The 19,187-nt window shown below is 43.9% G+C and overlaps 1 protein-coding gene across 2 annotated transcripts in view; it reads left to right on the top strand.

The window, feature by feature from the left end:
* Ces5a (carboxylesterase 5A) overlaps window positions 1-18,751 on the top strand; it is a 50,160-nt gene extending 31,409 nt beyond the window's left edge. For both annotated transcript variants that reach the window (XM_050144532.1, XM_050144533.1), the window contains 8 exons: window positions 1,990-2,094; window positions 4,130-4,234; window positions 5,690-5,830; window positions 7,301-7,369; window positions 9,940-10,087; window positions 16,224-16,373; window positions 18,094-18,166; window positions 18,243-18,751. In XM_050144532.1, the coding sequence (XP_050000489.1) occupies window positions 1,990-2,094; window positions 4,130-4,234; window positions 5,690-5,830; window positions 7,301-7,369; window positions 9,940-10,087; window positions 16,224-16,373; window positions 18,094-18,166; window positions 18,243-18,474 (1,023 nt within the window). In that variant the 3' untranslated portion in view covers window positions 18,475-18,751. The remainder of the gene's footprint in view (window positions 1-1,989; window positions 2,095-4,129; window positions 4,235-5,689; window positions 5,831-7,300; window positions 7,370-9,939; window positions 10,088-16,223; window positions 16,374-18,093; window positions 18,167-18,242) is intronic.
* The last annotated feature ends 436 nt before the right edge of the window (window positions 18,752-19,187 follow it).

Here is a 19,187-nt window from a genome sequence, read left to right as displayed (position 1 = left end):
ACATGCACACAATGTGTTTTGATCATATATATCCCCTTTCTCTTCCCTTGAATTCCTCCAGGATCTACCTCCACTAACTTCATATCCTTTTTTATTTTTAATAACCCACTGAGTTCGATTTGGCTGCCCATATCCACATGGGTGTGGAGTAGTCGACTGGAGTGGAGTACACACTTAAAAACTACCTATTGCTTCTTAGATAAATTGTAAGTCTGGGGCACAGTCTCATTTCGTGAACAAGACAGTAGTCACCAGGAGAGTTTAGATGAATTCCTAAGGTCACACAATCAGTGATAATTTGAGGGGGAAAAATCCCTCTGTTTGTAAAGCTGAATCCCTACAATCTAGTCATCAGGACTGATAAGCCCTTGTTTGCAGTAGTCACAAACACACACACACACACACACACACACACACACACACACACACACACGGTAGTAGGTGGCATCACATCTTGAACCAACAACCAGAGAGATGCATGAAGTTGGGATGGCTCGTTTTATTACCGCCATCTATTTATTTTATTACCATTTATTTATTTTATTACCTTAGACCTTTCCAAGGCTAGCATCCCCTCTTTGGCTCTCCCTCTTAGAGATGTCACACTATTTCCTAATACTGCCACCCTGGAAAGCAAACATCTAACATTTGAACCTTCTGCGGGGGCTGTCACACAAACCATAGCATTGTTCGCTAGAGAGCCCCAGCTAAAGCATGAATAATGAAAGATGCACAGAAGCACACACATCCAGTGTGCGCGCCTACTGGCAGCTGGATACAGGCATTGTCCTTTGAGAGCTGGTCTGCTGCCCAGAGTTTGGACGCAGGTCTTTTGGCATAGATCAGCTGCAGAACTCATTGCCTTTGAGCACAGGTTTTTGAGACTCATTACAGGCGACACCCATATTTAAACGTCTGTACAAAGTCTCATGTAGTCTAAGTAGCTTGTAGAAAACCACTCTTATGCGGTCACAACAGTACAGCAGGTTCTTAGGGTCTTCTCTCAAACATTTCACTCTTCTGCACACCAAATTTGACAGCAATATCTTTTAGCCACCCATCTCTATCAGTTTTTCCCGAGACAGTTTTTTACATACGAAGCCCACTGATTTGCATTATATTCCCTTGATGGTGTTACCACAGCAACAAGTGCGGTTGACAATACAACTTTGGGAATAACAAGCGCAACTCTTGGCGCAAGACTGGCAGGAATAGAAATGCTTGAATATACTAGAGAATGACTGTCCCCAAGTGGGGAATTCCCTGACATAAATTAGCATGTTAATCAGAGGTCAGTTACATAGACGTGGGTTAAGAGGGCTTCTGCTCTACAGTGTCCGACACTAGTCAAAGTAACTTTATGTTCTCAGTAGTCATCTCTGAGAAGGACTGTGTTAATCCATTATCTATCTATCTATCTATCTATCTATCTATCTATCTATCTATCTATCTATCTGTCACAAAGGTCACCCTTCATGAGTGAAACTGACCAGATACTGAGTGAACACTCATGTTCATTACTTCTACTATAAACAAAAATATTTATGACCTGATGCAATTTTTGCTACAGTGTTTCAGAGAACTAAATTGATGCTTGGAAATATGAAGTCACTTGTCCATAGCAAGGGCGTAAAGACACTAGAAACCATGACAGAATAGCTGAGTCAATGTTCCTGAAGCCAATCACGGAGGTGCACACCTGTAACCCTGGCACCTGGAGGCTGAGGCAGGAGGATGGGGGAAGCCTGGGCTATGGTGGGCTATGGAGTTAGGGCTGGTCTAAAAAGCAGAAATAATTAATAAAGAAATGGGGACTTACAGAGGCGAAATAACTCATTTAAGCCTCTATATCTAGTCCTCAAACACCCAAGTAGGACTTTCTAGGCCAAAGCAGAATTCTGAAGGGGGCCTCCTGGGACGGTGTCTTTAAGGAAGGAGTTGGTGGCATGTATGATGACTGATGCTGGGTCTCCTACATTTTCTTTGTAGATTCTGTCTCCTTTGAGCACGGGCTTATTCCACAGGGCCATCATGGAGAGCGGAGTGGCCATCATTCCGAACCTGAAGGGCCTCGATGATGAGCGAAGAAATGACGTAGGTCACTTCTCACATCTTCCCCTAGGCCCTGGAAGCTCAGGGGCTGCCAGTCTCTCCTCCGCTTAGACTTTCCTCACTGTCCATGTCCAGAAAGCCTCATGCTAGTCCAGGAGCAGTCTTGGGCCTGTATGGAAGGCTTGTTCAACAGGAAAGGGTTTAACTACACAGGACAGCTGTACTGTCGTGCCCAAGGGTGTGCGTAAGCATGTCAGTCATAGAGCAACGGTTCTCAACCTGTGGGTTGTGACCCCTGGGGGTCAAATGACCCTTTCCCAGGAGTTACCTAAGACCACCAGGTAACATAGATAGTCCCGTTATGATTTATAACAGTAGCAAAATTACAGTTATGAAGTAGCAATGAAAATAATTTTATGGTTGGGGGGTCACCACAATATGAGGAACTGTATTAAAGGGTCACAGGTTGAGGATCACTGTCATAGAGGACAGGAGTCCAGGTGCACAATGCAGCATTACTGGTGTGCCTGGGTGTGCACATGTGTGTTGTAGTTCTTAAATAATTTTTGTGGGGGCACAAACCAGTCCCAGTTATTCTCAATATTCTGTGTAGTTAGTCTTCTGTGCCTGCCATATTTGATGCTATCCTAGAGGGAATTCTGGGAAAGACTCTGGGGCTATTCCCAGCTCTTTGGGGCAGATGGAGTGACTGTCAGGGTTTAGGGGATGTGGTAGGATGCATGTCCCAGGCCCTTGCCCTGGGAATGATTCATTCTAGTGGTTCTCCCTTTTATTTATCCCTTCCTCCCTCCCTCCCTCTCTTCCTTCTCCTTTCCTCCCTACCTTCTTCATTCTGTTTTTTGTGAGGTGAATATCTCACTATTTTGCTCAGGGTGGTCTCAAATTTCTGACCCGAAGAGACCCTCCTATCTCAGCCTCTAGAGTTTGTGGGACTACACTCGTGCACCATGTCCTTGGGCTTGTATGATTTATGTTCTTAAACACAATGTAGACAATAGTATCCACTCCAAAGTCTAAACAGGGTCATAAAATTGTGGACTAGCTTCAGTGTAGGTGAATTCTGATTTGGTAGTGTTAAATACAAAGCTAATTTCAGCTTGTGCATTGATTTATTCACCCCCCCCCCAAAGTATTCATTGAGTGCACCTAGGTTCCCAGTGCTGTTAGGATGCATAGCTTTATCAGAGGACAAAGCATACCCTCAACTAGAGAAGACAAGGTCTTCTTGTTACAAGGACTTTAGCTGGAGTCTGAGGACTGGTGTGGAAGGTGTTCTTAAGTGACCGACTGTCACATGTAGACTCGATATGTTGGCTATGTATGCAGCTAATGTTGAATCCTCAAAGCACCAATGACCCCCAGAGGCTTAAGGGCAATTGTAGTTTTACAAATATGGAGAACTTGATGGTAAAGCAAACAGTTGCCTAGCAACAGTCTGGGTAGCAAAGGTGTGAGACACTGGCGTTCTGTGAGATCAGGGGAAGAAGTGGGACTGCAGTGGTTGGAAGGGATGTCCTGGAGAAGGCAGCCCTTGGGCCTGAAATTAAAGAAAAAAGTAAATTATAATTGTGGAATGAAAACAAAAGCAAGGTTAATATCTTTAAAGTAGAGAAAAGACCCCTAGAGATTCCTGGCCACGTCTAGGACTGAAGTTTGACCAGTACAGATAAAGTCAGCGTTGGTCCCAAGGCCTCAGCTGATGTCTGGAGCTTGCAAAGCTCTCCCTCACTCTTGAGGTTCCAGCTTCACTCCAATATCAGAACCTCGTGACCTTGTAGCTACGTCCACAGGACTGGCATGTCTGAGACGAGGAAGGAACTCTGACTCCAGTCCACGGTCACAGACTGACAACTCGATCCCCTTAGCTCTGGCAGTCACTGGAGTCAGGACAATGGTGATCTAACCTCAGTGTAGCAGCACGGGCCAACAGAGAGGCAGGTGGCATACTGGACTTCACATGCAAGGAAGAACTCTGGGTCTGGCAGAGGCCACTTTCCAGGCTTTCATTCCCCTGGGCGGGATACCGACTACTGTCTTTTCCCTTTTCTGTGAACAGCTGCAGGTGGTTGCGGATGTCTGTGGTTGCAGTGTGTTAGATTCACAGGCTATGCTGAAGTGCCTCAGGGAGAAGTCTTCCTTGGAGTTGCTGAGCCTTGGCAAGGTGAGGAGAGATGGGAAATTTGTGTGGGTAACTCAGAAGATGGTAGTGGCCAAACACTGTATCTGTTTTATTTGCTTTGATTGGAAACTTTGACAAGAGAGGGGTTGGCGGTTCAGGGCAACCTCTGAATGATGTGGGGTTTAGGACTCCTACTAGTGACTTAAGGTGGGAGAGAACATTGCTCAGCCCAGGTTGTTGCTTAGATGTTGAAGGCATCTGGGAAGAGGACCATGCTTGTGCCCCATGACCCCAGAAGCTAAAATCAAGATCAAGGGCTGGGAATTCCAATTGAGAATCATTTTTTTTTCTGTTGTTGTCGCTGTAGCAGAATATTCTGAGCTATCTGCTGCCTGTGAAGGAACTGGCAGAGATGCCACTGCTGTAGGTATTCAATCAAAGTCTGGCTGGCACTAGAGAATCTTCAAGATTAGATGGCCAATTGGACTGGATGGGTTTTAATGGATCTTCCGGTTTGAGACTCTCTGCTAGCCCTTGAATGATTAAGATTGTTACTTCTCAGACTCAAATGTTTGTAGCTACTTGGCATGTATAGAATATCTGCATTCTGGAGTCTATAAAGTGGATAATGGCCACCCACCATTGTAAGCTCTTCATGGTCCCTTCTACCCAGTTCCCTACACAGGAACCTAAAAAGAGGAAACATGATCAGGGCTGTCGAGATAGCTCATCAAAAAAAAAAAAAAAAAAAAAAAAAAAAAAAAAAAAAAGCGTTTACTGCATAAGCTGAATGACCCCAGTTCAATGCCCAGAATCCACCTAAAGGTGAGAGGAGAGAAAACTGACAAACACAACACAGGTGTCCTCCGGCTTCCACACAGACACTCACAGACACTATGGGATGTGCATGCCACCTCCCCCCCCAGGATAAAAAAAAGCAGAGGAAAAGGTTCGTACCTCCTTCCTTCATCCTGGCTACTCTTCCCCTCCCCATTTGGCCAGGTGTTCTTAAACTTGAGCAGGCATCAGTACCACCTGGAGGCGACGGCTCTCAGTGTTCTATATTTAGCTACTGTGCTAGGCTAGAATTTTTCTTTAGTTGATATTATTATTGTTGTTTTATTATTCAGTAGGTGAGAAACTATGGCACAGAAAAATTTAGATATTTTTCCTTTTTAAGTAAATGACAGGGCAGGTCAGAAACTAATGCATTTGACTGGGCCTCTAGTGTTTTTTTTTAATTTATTTATTTCTTTATTAATTAATTAATTAAAGATTTCTGTCTCTTCCCCACCGCCGCCTCCCCTTTCCCTCCCCCCCCCCCAATCAAGCCCCCCTCCCTCGTCAGCCCAAAGAGCAATCAGGGTTAAGAAATTAAGAAAGAAATTAAAGCCTCTAGTGTTTTGTTTTTCCTCTTTCCCGATGCCTTTGGACCATCTGGGGACAATAGTTTTTATTAACAGAGGTAACTATTGCTTTTTCCTCTCTTGGTTGCAGAAAACAAAGTCATTCACTCGCGTGGTCGATGGTTCTTTCTTTCCCGATGAACCGCTAGAACTGTTGTCTCAAAAGGCATTTAAAGCCGTTCCTTCTATCATTGGAGTCAATAACCAAGAATGTGGTTACATATTGCCCATGGTAAGAATTCTGTATTTCCTCCTGCTTCTCCCTCAACAGCAAGGCAACCACTTGCTTCCACTGGTGACTCCCCGTGTGATAAAAGTCGGAACCTGTTGCTCTTCGGCAACAGAATCTTCCCGCTGACTGGAAGAGGGTGTCTTAATCTGTTTGAGGTCATTAAAATGCAATCCTTGGTGCTGGGAATTTTAACTTAGACCAGGTTTATTTGGCTTATGATTCTGGCCAATAGAAAGTAAAAACAGTGTGGTGACAGCATTTGAAGATGACGTCACAGGCTGTCGCAGCGTGGTGGAGAAGCAGAAAGGGGAAGGGCTGCATGCAGAAGGGGCTCAACATAAAGAGGTGACCCTCCTGGGTATCAACTCATTATCTGGAAAACTAGCTAAGTCCTAGGAGAACTACAGAAATCTCTTCAAAAGATGGCACACCTTTGACCTAGTCACTTCCGCTGAGGTCCCACCTCTTAGAGATTTACCATCACGCATTTGCAATGGGTACAACACTTCCAGCCCACGAACCTTTGGTTAGATGTACTCAAACACATCTAAACTATAGGCCAGAAGAACCAGGGTCTGGAGGATCAACTATATGTCTGTCTTGTTCCGTAGACAGATTTATTGCAAAAGAAGTAACTGTGTGAAGAGGAGAGAGTTGGACCCATTTGTCTTTACTAAAAACAAACAAAAGAACTATGAATGATTGTTTAAAGTTTACTACTTCAAATAGGTTTTGGAAATTTCACTCCTTCAAATGTTTTATATTCAGTCTTGGCCATGACATTCTGACTTCTGAGAAGAGTTCGTGTCTACAGTGGAATTAGGGAATGCCGGGAAGTTGTACACTTAGAAATGCCAAACCTTCAGTAGGAGGCACGCAGAGGTTCCTGCTTCCCATTGGGTCACACTCTCCAGAGAGTGCGCTTAGTTAAGAGATGCTTTTAGGAGCATGCTCAAAGCATGCAGAACACACTGGGAAGAAGTCTTCTCTAGGGGGTGTCAGGATGGCGAGGCTAAGCCTTCTCTGAGGAGGGCTGATTGAACAACAGCCCGGGTGAACATGGAGGGAAGCTTCCTGGACTCTGGGCTTTAAGAAGCTTCTCATCTGACTTAGAAGTTTGGGGGAGAGATCAAATTATGATGTCAAAACTCATTTACCTAGACCAGCCTCTTTATTTTAAACTGGCAGGGGAAGGGGGGCGAGAGATAAAGGAATCAGGGACCATAATCATCGTGACCAGTCCCTGGAGTGCCTTTCCCATGCCAGGCACAGACCTAAACGGGAACTAACAAGCAGGCGCCATCTCTTCTACTATATAGTTCTAAAGAAGCTAACTCTGAGAGGGAGCGAGCGGTGCTCCTGTCTCCTCACCAATAAGGAGACAGCGGTGTGTAACTCACTCATTTAGCCTCTGCTTTCCGAGCAACGAGCCCAGATGGTTTACAGGGAATACCCTTCTTCTTTCCACAGAGGGACACCCCTGAGATCCTCCTCGGCTCCAACAAGTCTGTTGCTCTAAACTTGATACACGTTTTCCTGGTAAGTGACAGTGGGTGGTGTGGCTCTCCAGAGAGTCATCCACTTGGCAGAAATCCCTGCTCTACACATGGATAGAGGTTAGAGTAAAGACATTCCGCTCTGATTAATTAATCAACTAATTAATTCAGTAGACTTTTTATTGGTTCACAATCCCTTATTCACAATCTTAAGGTCAAAGAGCTCTAAAAACCCGAAGGCTTTCTGTAACCCCCATATTAGCCAAATGCGATCTGTGGCCACTAGACCTTTTAACTTCTATGCATTCATTTTCTTTATTTACACCATTATTAATCTGTTTCTGGCACATATTAATGTGGATTTGGGGGTACTTTCCCCCCTCAAGAATGTTGCAAGCCAGCACATATACTGAATTATCTAAGTATGATTTGAAAAGTTATGAATTATGAAATATACAGGGGGCTAGAATTCTATATTTACTATGAGGTCATCAGGCATTGTGTTAAGTTCCAGCATTAACAGTCATGTGTTTATCTATTAAATTGTGAAACATTTCATATTTCAGAAACAAGCATAGTAGCATCAGGTAGACACTGAGGTATGAAGATAAATTTATTTTTTCCCTCCTGTTCCTTCCATCTTCTTTCTTCCCATAAACATGGATATAGCATAATCTCAAAGCCACATTCATTGCTTTTATTGACTCATAGAACATCTGTTTACTGAAACTAAATGCTCTAAAACTTCCCCAGGCAATGAGATACAGTGTGGGGTGAACATACTGTGTCTCATAAAGCAGAGCAGATGAGAGCCCATGGCCAGTGGTGTCCACAGGAGGATCAAGGTAGCTCCCTGCAGGAAGAAAGAATTTCAGGGAGTCAGGAGTGAGCGGAACATAGGAAGAACTAGAGGAACCAACAGGGAGCTGAGGAATGGGAAGAGATCAGCTGAGGGGTGACTCCCGAAGGCGGGGACCCATGAGATGGTGATAACCCAGAGAAACAGGGAAGGGGAAGTGATTGGGCTTCCATTGGAAGGTTTCTTCTAGCTAAAGAGTACAGTGGCCTGACTGGGTCAGTCAGGGGACTCTTTAGTCTCTGGGCCTTGAAGAAGAATGTTTGGTGAGTCTTGACTAGCCAAGGAAGTGAACTGAGCCTGAAGACTGAAGGATATTCATGATATAAACAAAGCAGTGGGATCCCTCTGCCTGTTTGGTAGATGCTCCTTGGAGGAGATTTCCATTGCTCTGGGTCATAGGGGAAGGGGTACTGGAGAAGAAGAAGGACATTTCAAATGCTGAATGTGTCTTGAGCCAAATCTCAGGGGGTGGGAGTAAGTAGGTTTTCTGGGATGGCACAAGAGTGAGGGCTGAGCTGCAGGGTCTCTAACAAAGACCTGGTAGCATGCAGGAGCTGCTTCATAAGTGGCAGCCATTTCTCTGGCCTTGATCCAGAAGCCCAGAGTCTGCCTTGTGACTGTGGCATCTGGTGGCTTGCCCGTGACTGGTAGCCTCTCCGCCCCTCTGGACACTTCTAGGCCTGTAAGGTCTGTCATCTCGTGATCCATGTGGACAGGCTCTCGTACCAAAGCCTGCACAGCTGTAGTCCTCTTACTCTGGGCCCGATTAAGGCGCCCTGAGCCTTCTGAGCTCCTGAAGAGTGGGTCTCAGCTGACTCTCCCAGACGTGGCTTTGCTGCCAAATTCCACAGGCATGTGCCTCCAAAATAAAGGCCGACAGAACAACAAATGTCCCAGTATCACCTAGAAAATTGAACCCTTTTCAACAGTCACCATGGTGCAGGCCCTTCCATCCTCAGGAAGTTGACTTTCCACAGCCTGTCATTGGTACTCAGGGTAAAATCAAGGTTAGGAGACTCGGAGGCAGCTGGAGTTGGCTCAAAGAATGCATCAAATGCCCATCAGATGGAGGCACTCGGCAATGGGCTTCACCAAGCAACCGAGCCAAGGCCTGCTCTCCTCCGGGAAGCACGCTCTCCTGGTTGTCTCCTGTACTCCTAGAACGACCCATTTTAAAAATTATAGCTGGGAAAACTGAGGCTACAAGAAGCCAAATGGCTTAGAGGCAGAGCTTGTTCCAGAAACAGGGACAGCTTTGTGGAAGTGTGGCCAGCGCGTCATACAGCACTTCCCTCTCTGAAGGTCCCTCTCTTTAGCTCCGTGTTCTGCTGTCACCATCTGGAAATTCTTAATAACTTTGGAATCCAGGACGCCAGATTTTCCCTTGTACTTAGCACCATCAGTGTGTGTACTGTATGTGCTCAGAGCATGGGGTTTAGATACAGACTTGTGAAAAATTCATAGGTCTGTCAGTTTGGAGCAACCATTCACTCTCTGCGTGTCTTAGTTTCCAAATCTGTGCACTATTTTTAATGCATCCTAGGATTTCTGTGTGTACGAAATGAGCCAAACATAGACAGCATTTACAAGTCTGCCTGTCCAGGCTAATCCTTATTAACAGGTTGGCCATTGTTATTGACTTGCATTTCCCATGACCGTGATATTTTCTTTTCCTTTCCCTCCCTCTCCCATCCCATCCCTCCCTCCCTCTCTTCTCCCATCCCTCCCCCACTTTCTTTGCTTTCTTCTTACAGCACATCCCTACCCAGTATTTGCACGTTGTAGCTAAAGAGTACTTCCATGACAAGCACTCCCTAACTGATATCCGAGATGCTTTACTGGACTTGCTTGGAGATGTGTTCTTTGTGGTTCCTGGGCTGGTCACAGCTCGATACCACCGAGGTGAGTCTGAAGAATTCCTCTCGGGGCTACAGACAGTGAGGTAGGAGGCTGTGGGGGTTTGTGCTGCCCACTGTGGATCCACCTCCCTGCCCCCTCCGCCCCCTGGTTGCTTCACCATGAGGATCTTTTTGGTGAGTCCGTGATGGCAGAATGCTGTATCCATCTTTGCAGTTCCAGATCACGGACGACTTATTTCCTTTCCTTTTCTCCGCCTTTCTCCCTGGAGTTGGTTGTTTTTCTAAACATCTTAGCTGTAGGAGTGGGGGGGGGGGAGTGGGAGAGAAGAAAGCATTCTTGGGAGGGGATATAAAGCTAGTCTTCTCCTTTTATCCATTCCCCTCTCCCTTCTCCCCCCCTCATTTTCCTTCCCTTTGCTTTTCTTGTAACAAACACTTAGCCGTGACCTCCGTTAAGCCCGATTTTGTTCTATTTCCTGGAAATTCGGCAGTGAGCAGAATAAATGCCCTGCCACTGTTCTAGTGAGGAGGACTGGAAGAAAGGAGCAAACACATTAACGCAGACTGTGTTTAATGGTGATAAGTGCAGAGGCACCGAAGGACAGAGGCTGTGGGGTAGGTTGCCATGGGAGATCGCTGTTGCGTTAGGTCTGCTAATGACAGGCAAGATGAGGACTGTTGAATCTGGTGACCTTGGCAACCACTTTAATGCAATGATAAAAGAGTGGAAGTCTAATTTAAATGGTTCTAAGAAAATGGGGGGGGGGAATTGATCTGGAGACTCAATTCAAAACAGCTTCAATTCTTTTGTAACCGTTTTGTAGAAGTTACAATTTACATGAAAATGCAGCTATGGCCAAATCAATCCTAAGAAAGTGCAGCAAAATTAGAGGAGAAAGAATTCACTCGGTTTCAGAACTTATCATTGAGCTATGGTAACTGAGCAGGCCCCACCCCTCACTGTGGAGCTACGGGCAGTGGATGGTGGCAGGGTTAGAGGGAATCACTTTTTGTGGGTGTCACCACTGGCCTGTTTCCCATGCTTTAGGGGGTTATCTCAGTCATGGACATACGGGCAGCACTCACTGGGTTTAGTAGGTTAGAAAATTAAAAGACATCAAGTTGGAAAAGGTAAGGTAGATATAATCATTTTTCATTATATACATCGATACAATTCTCAACAATAAAGAAAAACTTACAAAGGAAAATACACTCCTTTAATTCCAGCACTCCAGAGGGAGAGGCAGGCAGATCTCTGAGTTTGAGGCCAGCATGGTCTACAGAGAGAGTTCCAGGACAGCCAGGGCTAGACAGAGAAACACTGTCTGACACACGCGCACGCACGCACACACACACACACACACACACTAATAGCTGTGTTGGCTGGGGGTAGACAAGTTGAGAAGTAGAATATAGTGAAGAACACACTCTCTACAGCTAAGAAGTGGGGCTGGAGCTCCATGAGATAACTCAGTGGGTAAGGCGCTTGCTGCCTGAGGACCTGAGTTCAATTCTCAGAGCCCACAGAGTGGAAGGAGAGAAGAAAAAAGCTAATACGTTATCCTCTGGTTTGCACACAAGTGCTATGGCATGCAGGTGTGTGAACACCACACACACACACACACACACACACACACACACACACACACACACTTCCCACATGTGAGCTCACCCATACACACAGGGTCTAACTGAAAACACTTGTGAGTGCCTCTGTTTTTGTTTTTCTGCTTTGTTTGTGTGATTGGTGGTTCCAGAGGTTTATGGAAACCTCAGTAACATATTACACCGTAAACTGATCACTAAGGTACCAGAAAACAGGCTTCAATGGCAACTTAGAACAAATAATATAAGCTTTATAAAGTTAGTACAGAGCATCAGTAAAAAAAGTTTCTCAACAGCACCCGGACAATCAGTGAAACACAAAACTCAGATGTTGGTAGGATCAGAATCCATCACGTCCACACAAGAACTATTGTTGTTGTTTTTCTGTTTTGTTTTGTTTTTTAAATTACATTAGATAAAAAATCAAGAATGCTTCTCTTACACACAGGAAAAAGAAATTAAGAGAAACTGTTTTTGAGGAACTCCAAACATTGGAATTGTTGAACAAAAGCTTTAAACTTTAAAAACTTAAAATTTAAAAACTATTTTAAATAAACAAAATGGTGGGAATACCAACCACTATATCACCACCGCCTCAGTGAAAATCTGTTATTTTAAATATGTTCAGATGTTTAAAGGAAGCCATGAGAATAAATGATCACTAAGTAGTGGCTATAAAGAGATATGCTTTATTAGAAAAAACCATGAGACTGGGCGGTGGTGACACACGCCTTTAATACCAACAGTCAGAAGGCAGAGGCAAGCAGATTTCCATGAGTTCGAGGCCAGCCTGGTCTACAAGAGCTAGATCCAGGACAACCAGGGATGTTGTACAGAGAAACCCTGTCTTGAAAAAAAACAAAAAAAAATAATAAAAAAGAAGAAGAGACACATGAGAAGAAGCTGAACAGCATGGAAAGGCACACTAACTGAAATGAATAAGTTACTCAAGGGATCCATTACAGATGTGAACGCATGAAAGAAAGAACGAGGAACTGAGTTATAACACTTGAGACACTTAATCCCAAAGAGAAAAGAGTGAAGGAAGATGGACAGAGCAGAAAGAGATCCTGGGGGACAATTTGATCAATTGAGTTTATGTATAATAGGATCGCACAAAAGACAGGGGAGAACACAGAGGCAGGAAGACTAAGTAAGATACAAAATGTCCCAACGTTGGTGAAGGTCCGGCATCTAAGAATTTCAACAACCCCCATCCAGAAAAACTTAGAGACCACAAAGAGAAACATCATAGCTAAAGCCGAAGAGAAATGAGAGAGCTTCAAGGACACTGTGAGAGAGTGGAACTTGTCATCTAGAAATGAGATTATCATGCTAAAGAAATGATGCTGATCAGAAAGCATGGGGATGACAGAGACATAGTGCTGTAAGATGGAGCAGCCAAGGCTGCTAACCGAGAATTAAGTCTCTGGTAAAACCGCCCCTCAGAAAAGAAGGAGAAATTATGATATTTCCTGGTACACAGACCTTGAGCTCACAGTTGACAACCTTGTCAGGGAAGAAAAGGAGTCTTTCAAAGATTATAAGCTGAAAGAAAGGCTGCGAAAATATTCCAAAACAGGTAAAAAAACACAGTGAGACTAACCGTGTAAGGAAATATGGAACTCTATTAATTCATTTTTGTTTATAACACCCCCTTTCCTAAATGATTTTAAAGACAATTTCATAAGACAATTATAAATCTTCCAGTAACATACAATGTATAGAGACATAAATTTTAGTCTTAACAGTTTTTGTGCTATCAAAAGTAAATTAAAATTAATTTGAACTTTATCATAAGTTAAGATGTAAGTTACAAATATTAAACATTAATTTAGAAAATAACTAAAAATATGGGTAAAAGGAGTAAGAGGCGGGTCGGGATGATGCACCAGAAAATTCTGGTACAAAAGAAGGCAGTACTGGAGCAACTGAAAAGCAAAGCTGCTGTAAGAGACATAGAAAATAACAAAACAGTGGAAGTCAGCCTTCCCTCTTATATTAAATGTAAATGGACTCATCTCTCAGTAGGCAGCTGTTGTAGAGGGATTGAAGAACTCTGGCACATGCTATAAGCAGAGATTCGCCTGAGAACCAAGGGTGCACGTCGGCTGAGAGAGAAAGAATGGCAAAGATATTCAGTGCAAGCAGCCACCAGAAGAGACCTGGGCCTGCTGCATAAGCCAGACACAATAAATCTGGAGACAGAAAGTGCGACAAGACACGGGGAAGGAGTTATACAAGGGCGTCTGCACCTGAAAAGCACCAGAATTAAAGGCCTGTGTGCACTTTATGATAGAGCCACAAAATCCATGAAGTAAAGGTCACAGAAAAAGCTCGAAGGGATAGTTTTATTATAATAGTTTGAGACCTTAACACCACATTTTCAATGACGGGACAATTGTGCAAAATATGAAGAGGGAAATAGAAGATGAGAATAATACCATAAATCAAACAGCCCTAACAGTGCACAGAGAGCATCGCACCCAGCAGCCATCGGAGTCCTCATTTTTCTTGTGTACGTGTGATGTCCTCCAGGATAAACCCCACATTTGTCCGCAGAATGAACCTCAGCACACCTGAGAGAGTGGAGTATGACCCCAGAGGAGTGCAATCAGAAATCAATAGGAGGAAATATGAAACGCAAGCATGGAAAAATTAAACGACATAATTTTCACACTTAAAATTTTATGGCAAAGTCTGTATGACAAAACATTTAGTGCTTTAACCATTTTTATGTAACTCCTGTACGTGAAATAATATAGTATTTGTCCTTTTTGTTGTCTAGCTTATTAGCACAATGCCTGAAGGTTTATCTACTTCCTAGTATATATCAGGATTCCTATCTTGCGCTGAGGAATATTCTTTGCCTGTATATACCACATTTAGTTGTGATCATTTGAGTGGTTCTACCTGTGGTGAATTATGCTGTTTGGATACACATGTACAGATAACCATTCTATGCCCATCAGAGGCTGGATTACCTAACCACACAATCATTCTATGTTTTGAAGAACTGCATTTTACTTTCTGCAGCAGCTGTGCTATTTTTCCGTCCCTCCACCAATGCACAAGAACAGCAGTTCCCCCGATGCACCAGCACTGGAAGGGTTAACTGTCACATATGTGTAGATAGGGGTGAAGTGTCATCCAGTTACAGTGTTGGTTTGTGTTTCCCCACTGATTAGACAAGTTAGGGTGTTTCCAGGCTCTTCGCTGAAATTTTAAAATGAACTTTTAAATCTAACACAAAATAATGGATCTTATGATGAGATTTCATACATATATGTCATTGATTCTCCCTTCCAGATATTGGTCTCCCACCCCTACCCCATCAGTTGCTTGTCCCCTTCCTGCCCTTAAACAACTTTCCTTCTGCCTCCTCTGTCCCCTCTTCCTCTCTCTCTTTTGATCTCCCTCCATATGTATGTGTATATATGTCTATACAAATTTGCATAAATACCACATGTAAGAGAAAATGTGAAATATTTCCCCAATATTGTCACATCTCTGAGCAAAATGTTTGTGCAAATCCTTTGCTTCTTTTTTCTTTGATCTGAGAATTACTAATTTTCTTTCAGGGATTCTCCATATATGATACAAATTAATTCTTTTCTGAGATGATTTGCAAGACATTCTGTGGGTTGATGTCTTGCTCTGTTGATAACATTCAATAACTGGAAACTGATTTTAAATTTTCATGCATAACCCTTCAGTTACATTACCAATGTTAATTGTGTATTTTCTGTCATATGTTAGAAACCATTTCCAAAGAAAGATTTATTTTTGTTGTTTTTAAGTGTGTATATGTATTGTGTTGATGGGCATGTTCTGTGTGGTGAGTTCATGATTATACACAGATTTGCAAAAACTCCTCAAATTCTACATTTGAAATAGGTACTTTTTATTATCTGTAGAAAGGTAATAGAAAGAGAGGGAGTGGAATAAGCAGAAGGCAGATGTTTCGTGGTGTCTTGCTACAAGAGATGCTGAGAAATGAGCCAATAACTGAAGGAAAATGGAGACCAAGGGTATGTGTGTTTGTGTGTGTGCACGTGAGTTCCTGTGTGTGTGTGTGTGCTCAGGTATGTGTGCCCAAGTATGTGTGTGCATTGTTACAGAGAGAGGACCTTTGTAGAACAGAGGAAGGGTTGCATGTGTGTGGATTATTCTGGAAGGAGGGGATTTCTCTGTGTGCCTCCAGACACCTGACCAGGGTCAATAAGAGGAAGTTACAAGGTGTATTGGGGCTCAGTATGAAAGTGTTTTTTTTTTTTTTTTTTAATGAGTAGAATCCTTTTTTTCTCAGGGTGTGTATGGGTTGTAACATCTTTGTCACTAGGAATAAGAAGATTGTTATGGAGGGGAGTTTCAGACTCAAATAAGAAAGGAAAGAGGAGAGGGAGGGAGGGAAAGAGGGAGGGAGCGAAGGAAGGAGGGAGGGAGGGAGGGAGAGAGGGAGGGAGGGAGGGAGGGAGGGAGGGAGGGAGGGAAGGCTGGTGGGCAGGCAGGCTGGTTTATGCGGGACCACACTTACTTGGGTACATGCCTGATGTTTTCTATTTTTTTCTCAGATGCTGGTGCACCTGTTTATTTTTATGAGTTCCAGCACCGACCCCAGTGCTTTGAAAACACAAGGCCAGCCTTTGTGAAGGCCGACCACACAGACGAAGTTCGCTTTGTCTTTGGAGGTCCTTTTCTGAAGGGTGACATAGCCATGTTTGGTAAGTAACTAGCTGCAGGCTCCTCCTGCAGGCACATGGAATGTGGGGTCAGGTGAGAGGAGTCAATTTCCCACTGCGTACATAAAACTGCTCGGCCGAGTCAGTAAGGACTTGCTGGCTGGAATTTAATCACCTGAGGAGTTTACAAGCACACGCATTACACACACACACACACACACACACACACACACACACACACACACACACACTGAAAACTTACAAGCAAATCACACATGGGAAATACCAGTAAAACATTTAGGTTAAATCACCATGTAATGGAGGTTCTTCACTAATTCAACCTGGCCTGTGACACAGAATAGAACTGTTACTGAGTTTGTGGGCTGGGGTTTAGTCTTTTATTTCTCTAGCCATCCTTATCTTAGAGATAACAAGGTAGATACTGCTAAGCTTTTTGTAAGATTGAAACTAATCGCCATAGAGCAAACCAGGAGTGCTTAATACAGGAAGCTCACACACCTGCCTGGTAATGAAAGGCCTCTCCAGCTAGGAACCAAGGAACAGCCTTAGGGCTGGGGAGGTGAATGCCTTGAAAGCTAGAGTCTCGAAAGTCTATAGAAAAGAGCAAGCTAATAGAAACTTAAACAGCTTATGGAAAAGTGGATGCGTAGGTGGCCTTTGATGTAGGCAACCGTCTCGATTTTAGTTACAGAAGAACAGGAGACTACCCTTGACCGCTGAGTCATTCTTTCTTAAGTCAATCTGTGTTGGGAAGAACGGTACATCGAAGTGGTGTATTAGAGCAGGGATGGGAAACAATTTCAGTAGAATATTGGATACTCATACTAGGTTTAATGCAACCTTAAATCCAATTGCATATATGTATGTTTGAATGCATATGATTTTATAGAACAACACTTGTCAGATTTACAAATGACCATGTAGAACTATAGTAACTAGTAGATACTATTCCCAGATACAACCTCTATAGAAAGAACAAGATACAAGTATGTACCCACCCACGAGCAAATGTGTAGAGAAGGGCCGGCCTGCACACAGCACAGGTGGAGCCCGTCCTCCTGGATGTATCAAAGACATCAGAAATGATGCTTGCTTTTGGGTAGGCGACTAAGTACCTGCAGAGAAGCGATGAGATTTCCTTGGCCTTTGTCCTATGCTAGGTTTGCAAGTGAGGTCAAAGTGATTTGAGGGTTTGCTGATGCTATAAGCAAATGACATTGTTTTATAGAAAGACTGTAGCATCTCTGGAATTGGTTTTTGTTAGGGGCATCTTGGATTCAATCTTATCTGATAGCATTGTTTGACTGCAGTTAATAAGAGAGTAATAGTCTGATAGACACACACAGAGAAAGAAGGCTTGAGGGAGCGAAGGGAGGGGAGAAGGAGGGAGGGAGGGAAGAAGAGAGGGAGGCAGGGAGGGAGGGAGGGAGGGAGGGAGGGAGAGAGAGAGAGAGAGAGAGAGAGAGAGAGAGAGAGAGAGAGAGAGAGAGAGAGAAATGAATATCCCAAGAATCCTGCATTCAAATGGGAATAGCTAGAGTGAGGTCCAATGAGGAAGGTATGTTCAGCTTGCATTGTTTGGAAGCCAGGATTTCTTGGGTGATGCCTCAGCTGCATATGGGAGCTAGGACTTATTTGTAAGGATTCAGAGAGGGGCCAAGTTAGGAACAGCCTCACCAAATGGAAGGAGCCTCAGGCCCAGGTGAAGGTGGTGAGCAGCTGGATTTGTGTTCATCTGCAGAGGAAGCCACTGAGGAAGAGAAGTCGCTAAGCAGGAAGATGATGAAATACTGGGCTAACTTCGCCAGGAGCGGGTAAGTGAACCAGCTGGCCTCCTTGCAGTCAGGCGTCTGAGGCTGACCACCTCATCGGAGTCTGCTCTCATTTCAGGGATCCTAACGGGGCCGGCCTGCCTCCGTGGCCAATCTACGACCAGGACGAGCAGTACCTGAAGTTGGATTTGAACATGAGTGTCGGACAGAGACTGAAAGATCAGAGAGTGGATTTTTGGACGGATACCCTCCCCCTTATCATGTCTGCTTCAGAAGCACTGCCCAGTCCCGCTTCCCCCTTAATCCTCTTTTCTCTACCTCTGCCTTTCCTTTTCTCTGTCGCTCTTTAGAAGTCATCACTGTGTGGTTCTGAATTTTTTTCCTCCTTCTAAGTTTCCCCTTAACCATTATCCTCATTCCCAGTTGAGCTGCTTTCTGTGGGAATCTCTGTTCACTAATCTGCTTTAGCTGCTGTTTTATGGGCTTAGGGCTGAACCTCATGAAATTCTTTTCAATGTCTAAAAATTCAATTTGTCTTAGAAGGTAATGAGATTTTCTCAATGAGTCTGAAGGAGGCCTGGCCCATCCCTCGCCATATAATGATCCTGTTACTCACATGAAATAAAATCAGAATGCAAAATATATGCAAAATATATAACAGAATTTAATTTGTGCAGATTAATCTCCGCCCTCTCACACCACTCAAGATACAGATGCTGAACAAAATGGGAGTCTCTTAACCTCACTGCAGCAGAGCTTTTAGTGTGCGCCAAGTCCTGGGCAAGTCTGGCTTTGAGCTAAGTCTTAGTGAGATGTGTGGGAGGGGGTCATGGTCGAAAGATGTCATCCAAGGTCCAGGGAATTAGAGGTCTAAAACCAGAGAGCAAAGGTCAGGCAGGAATGAGGAGAAATGAGGCTTTGCAGATGGAGTTAAGATGATTTCATGATTCACCAAGCTATGCCAAGTGTATCACATATACCAGACATGTCTCCAAGTGTATCACATATACCAGACATGTCTCCAAGTGTATCACATATACCAGACATGTCTCCAAGGGATCCT

This window comes from Alexandromys fortis, unplaced genomic scaffold (assembly GCF_014885135.2).
Source record: "Alexandromys fortis isolate MF-2015 unplaced genomic scaffold, M_Fortis_MF-2015_v1.1 scaffold_1, whole genome shotgun sequence".
NCBI lineage: Eukaryota > Metazoa > Chordata > Mammalia > Rodentia > Cricetidae > Alexandromys > Alexandromys fortis.
Note: the sequence above shows the minus strand (reverse complement) of the source record. Positions and strands in the feature narration are given on the sequence as shown.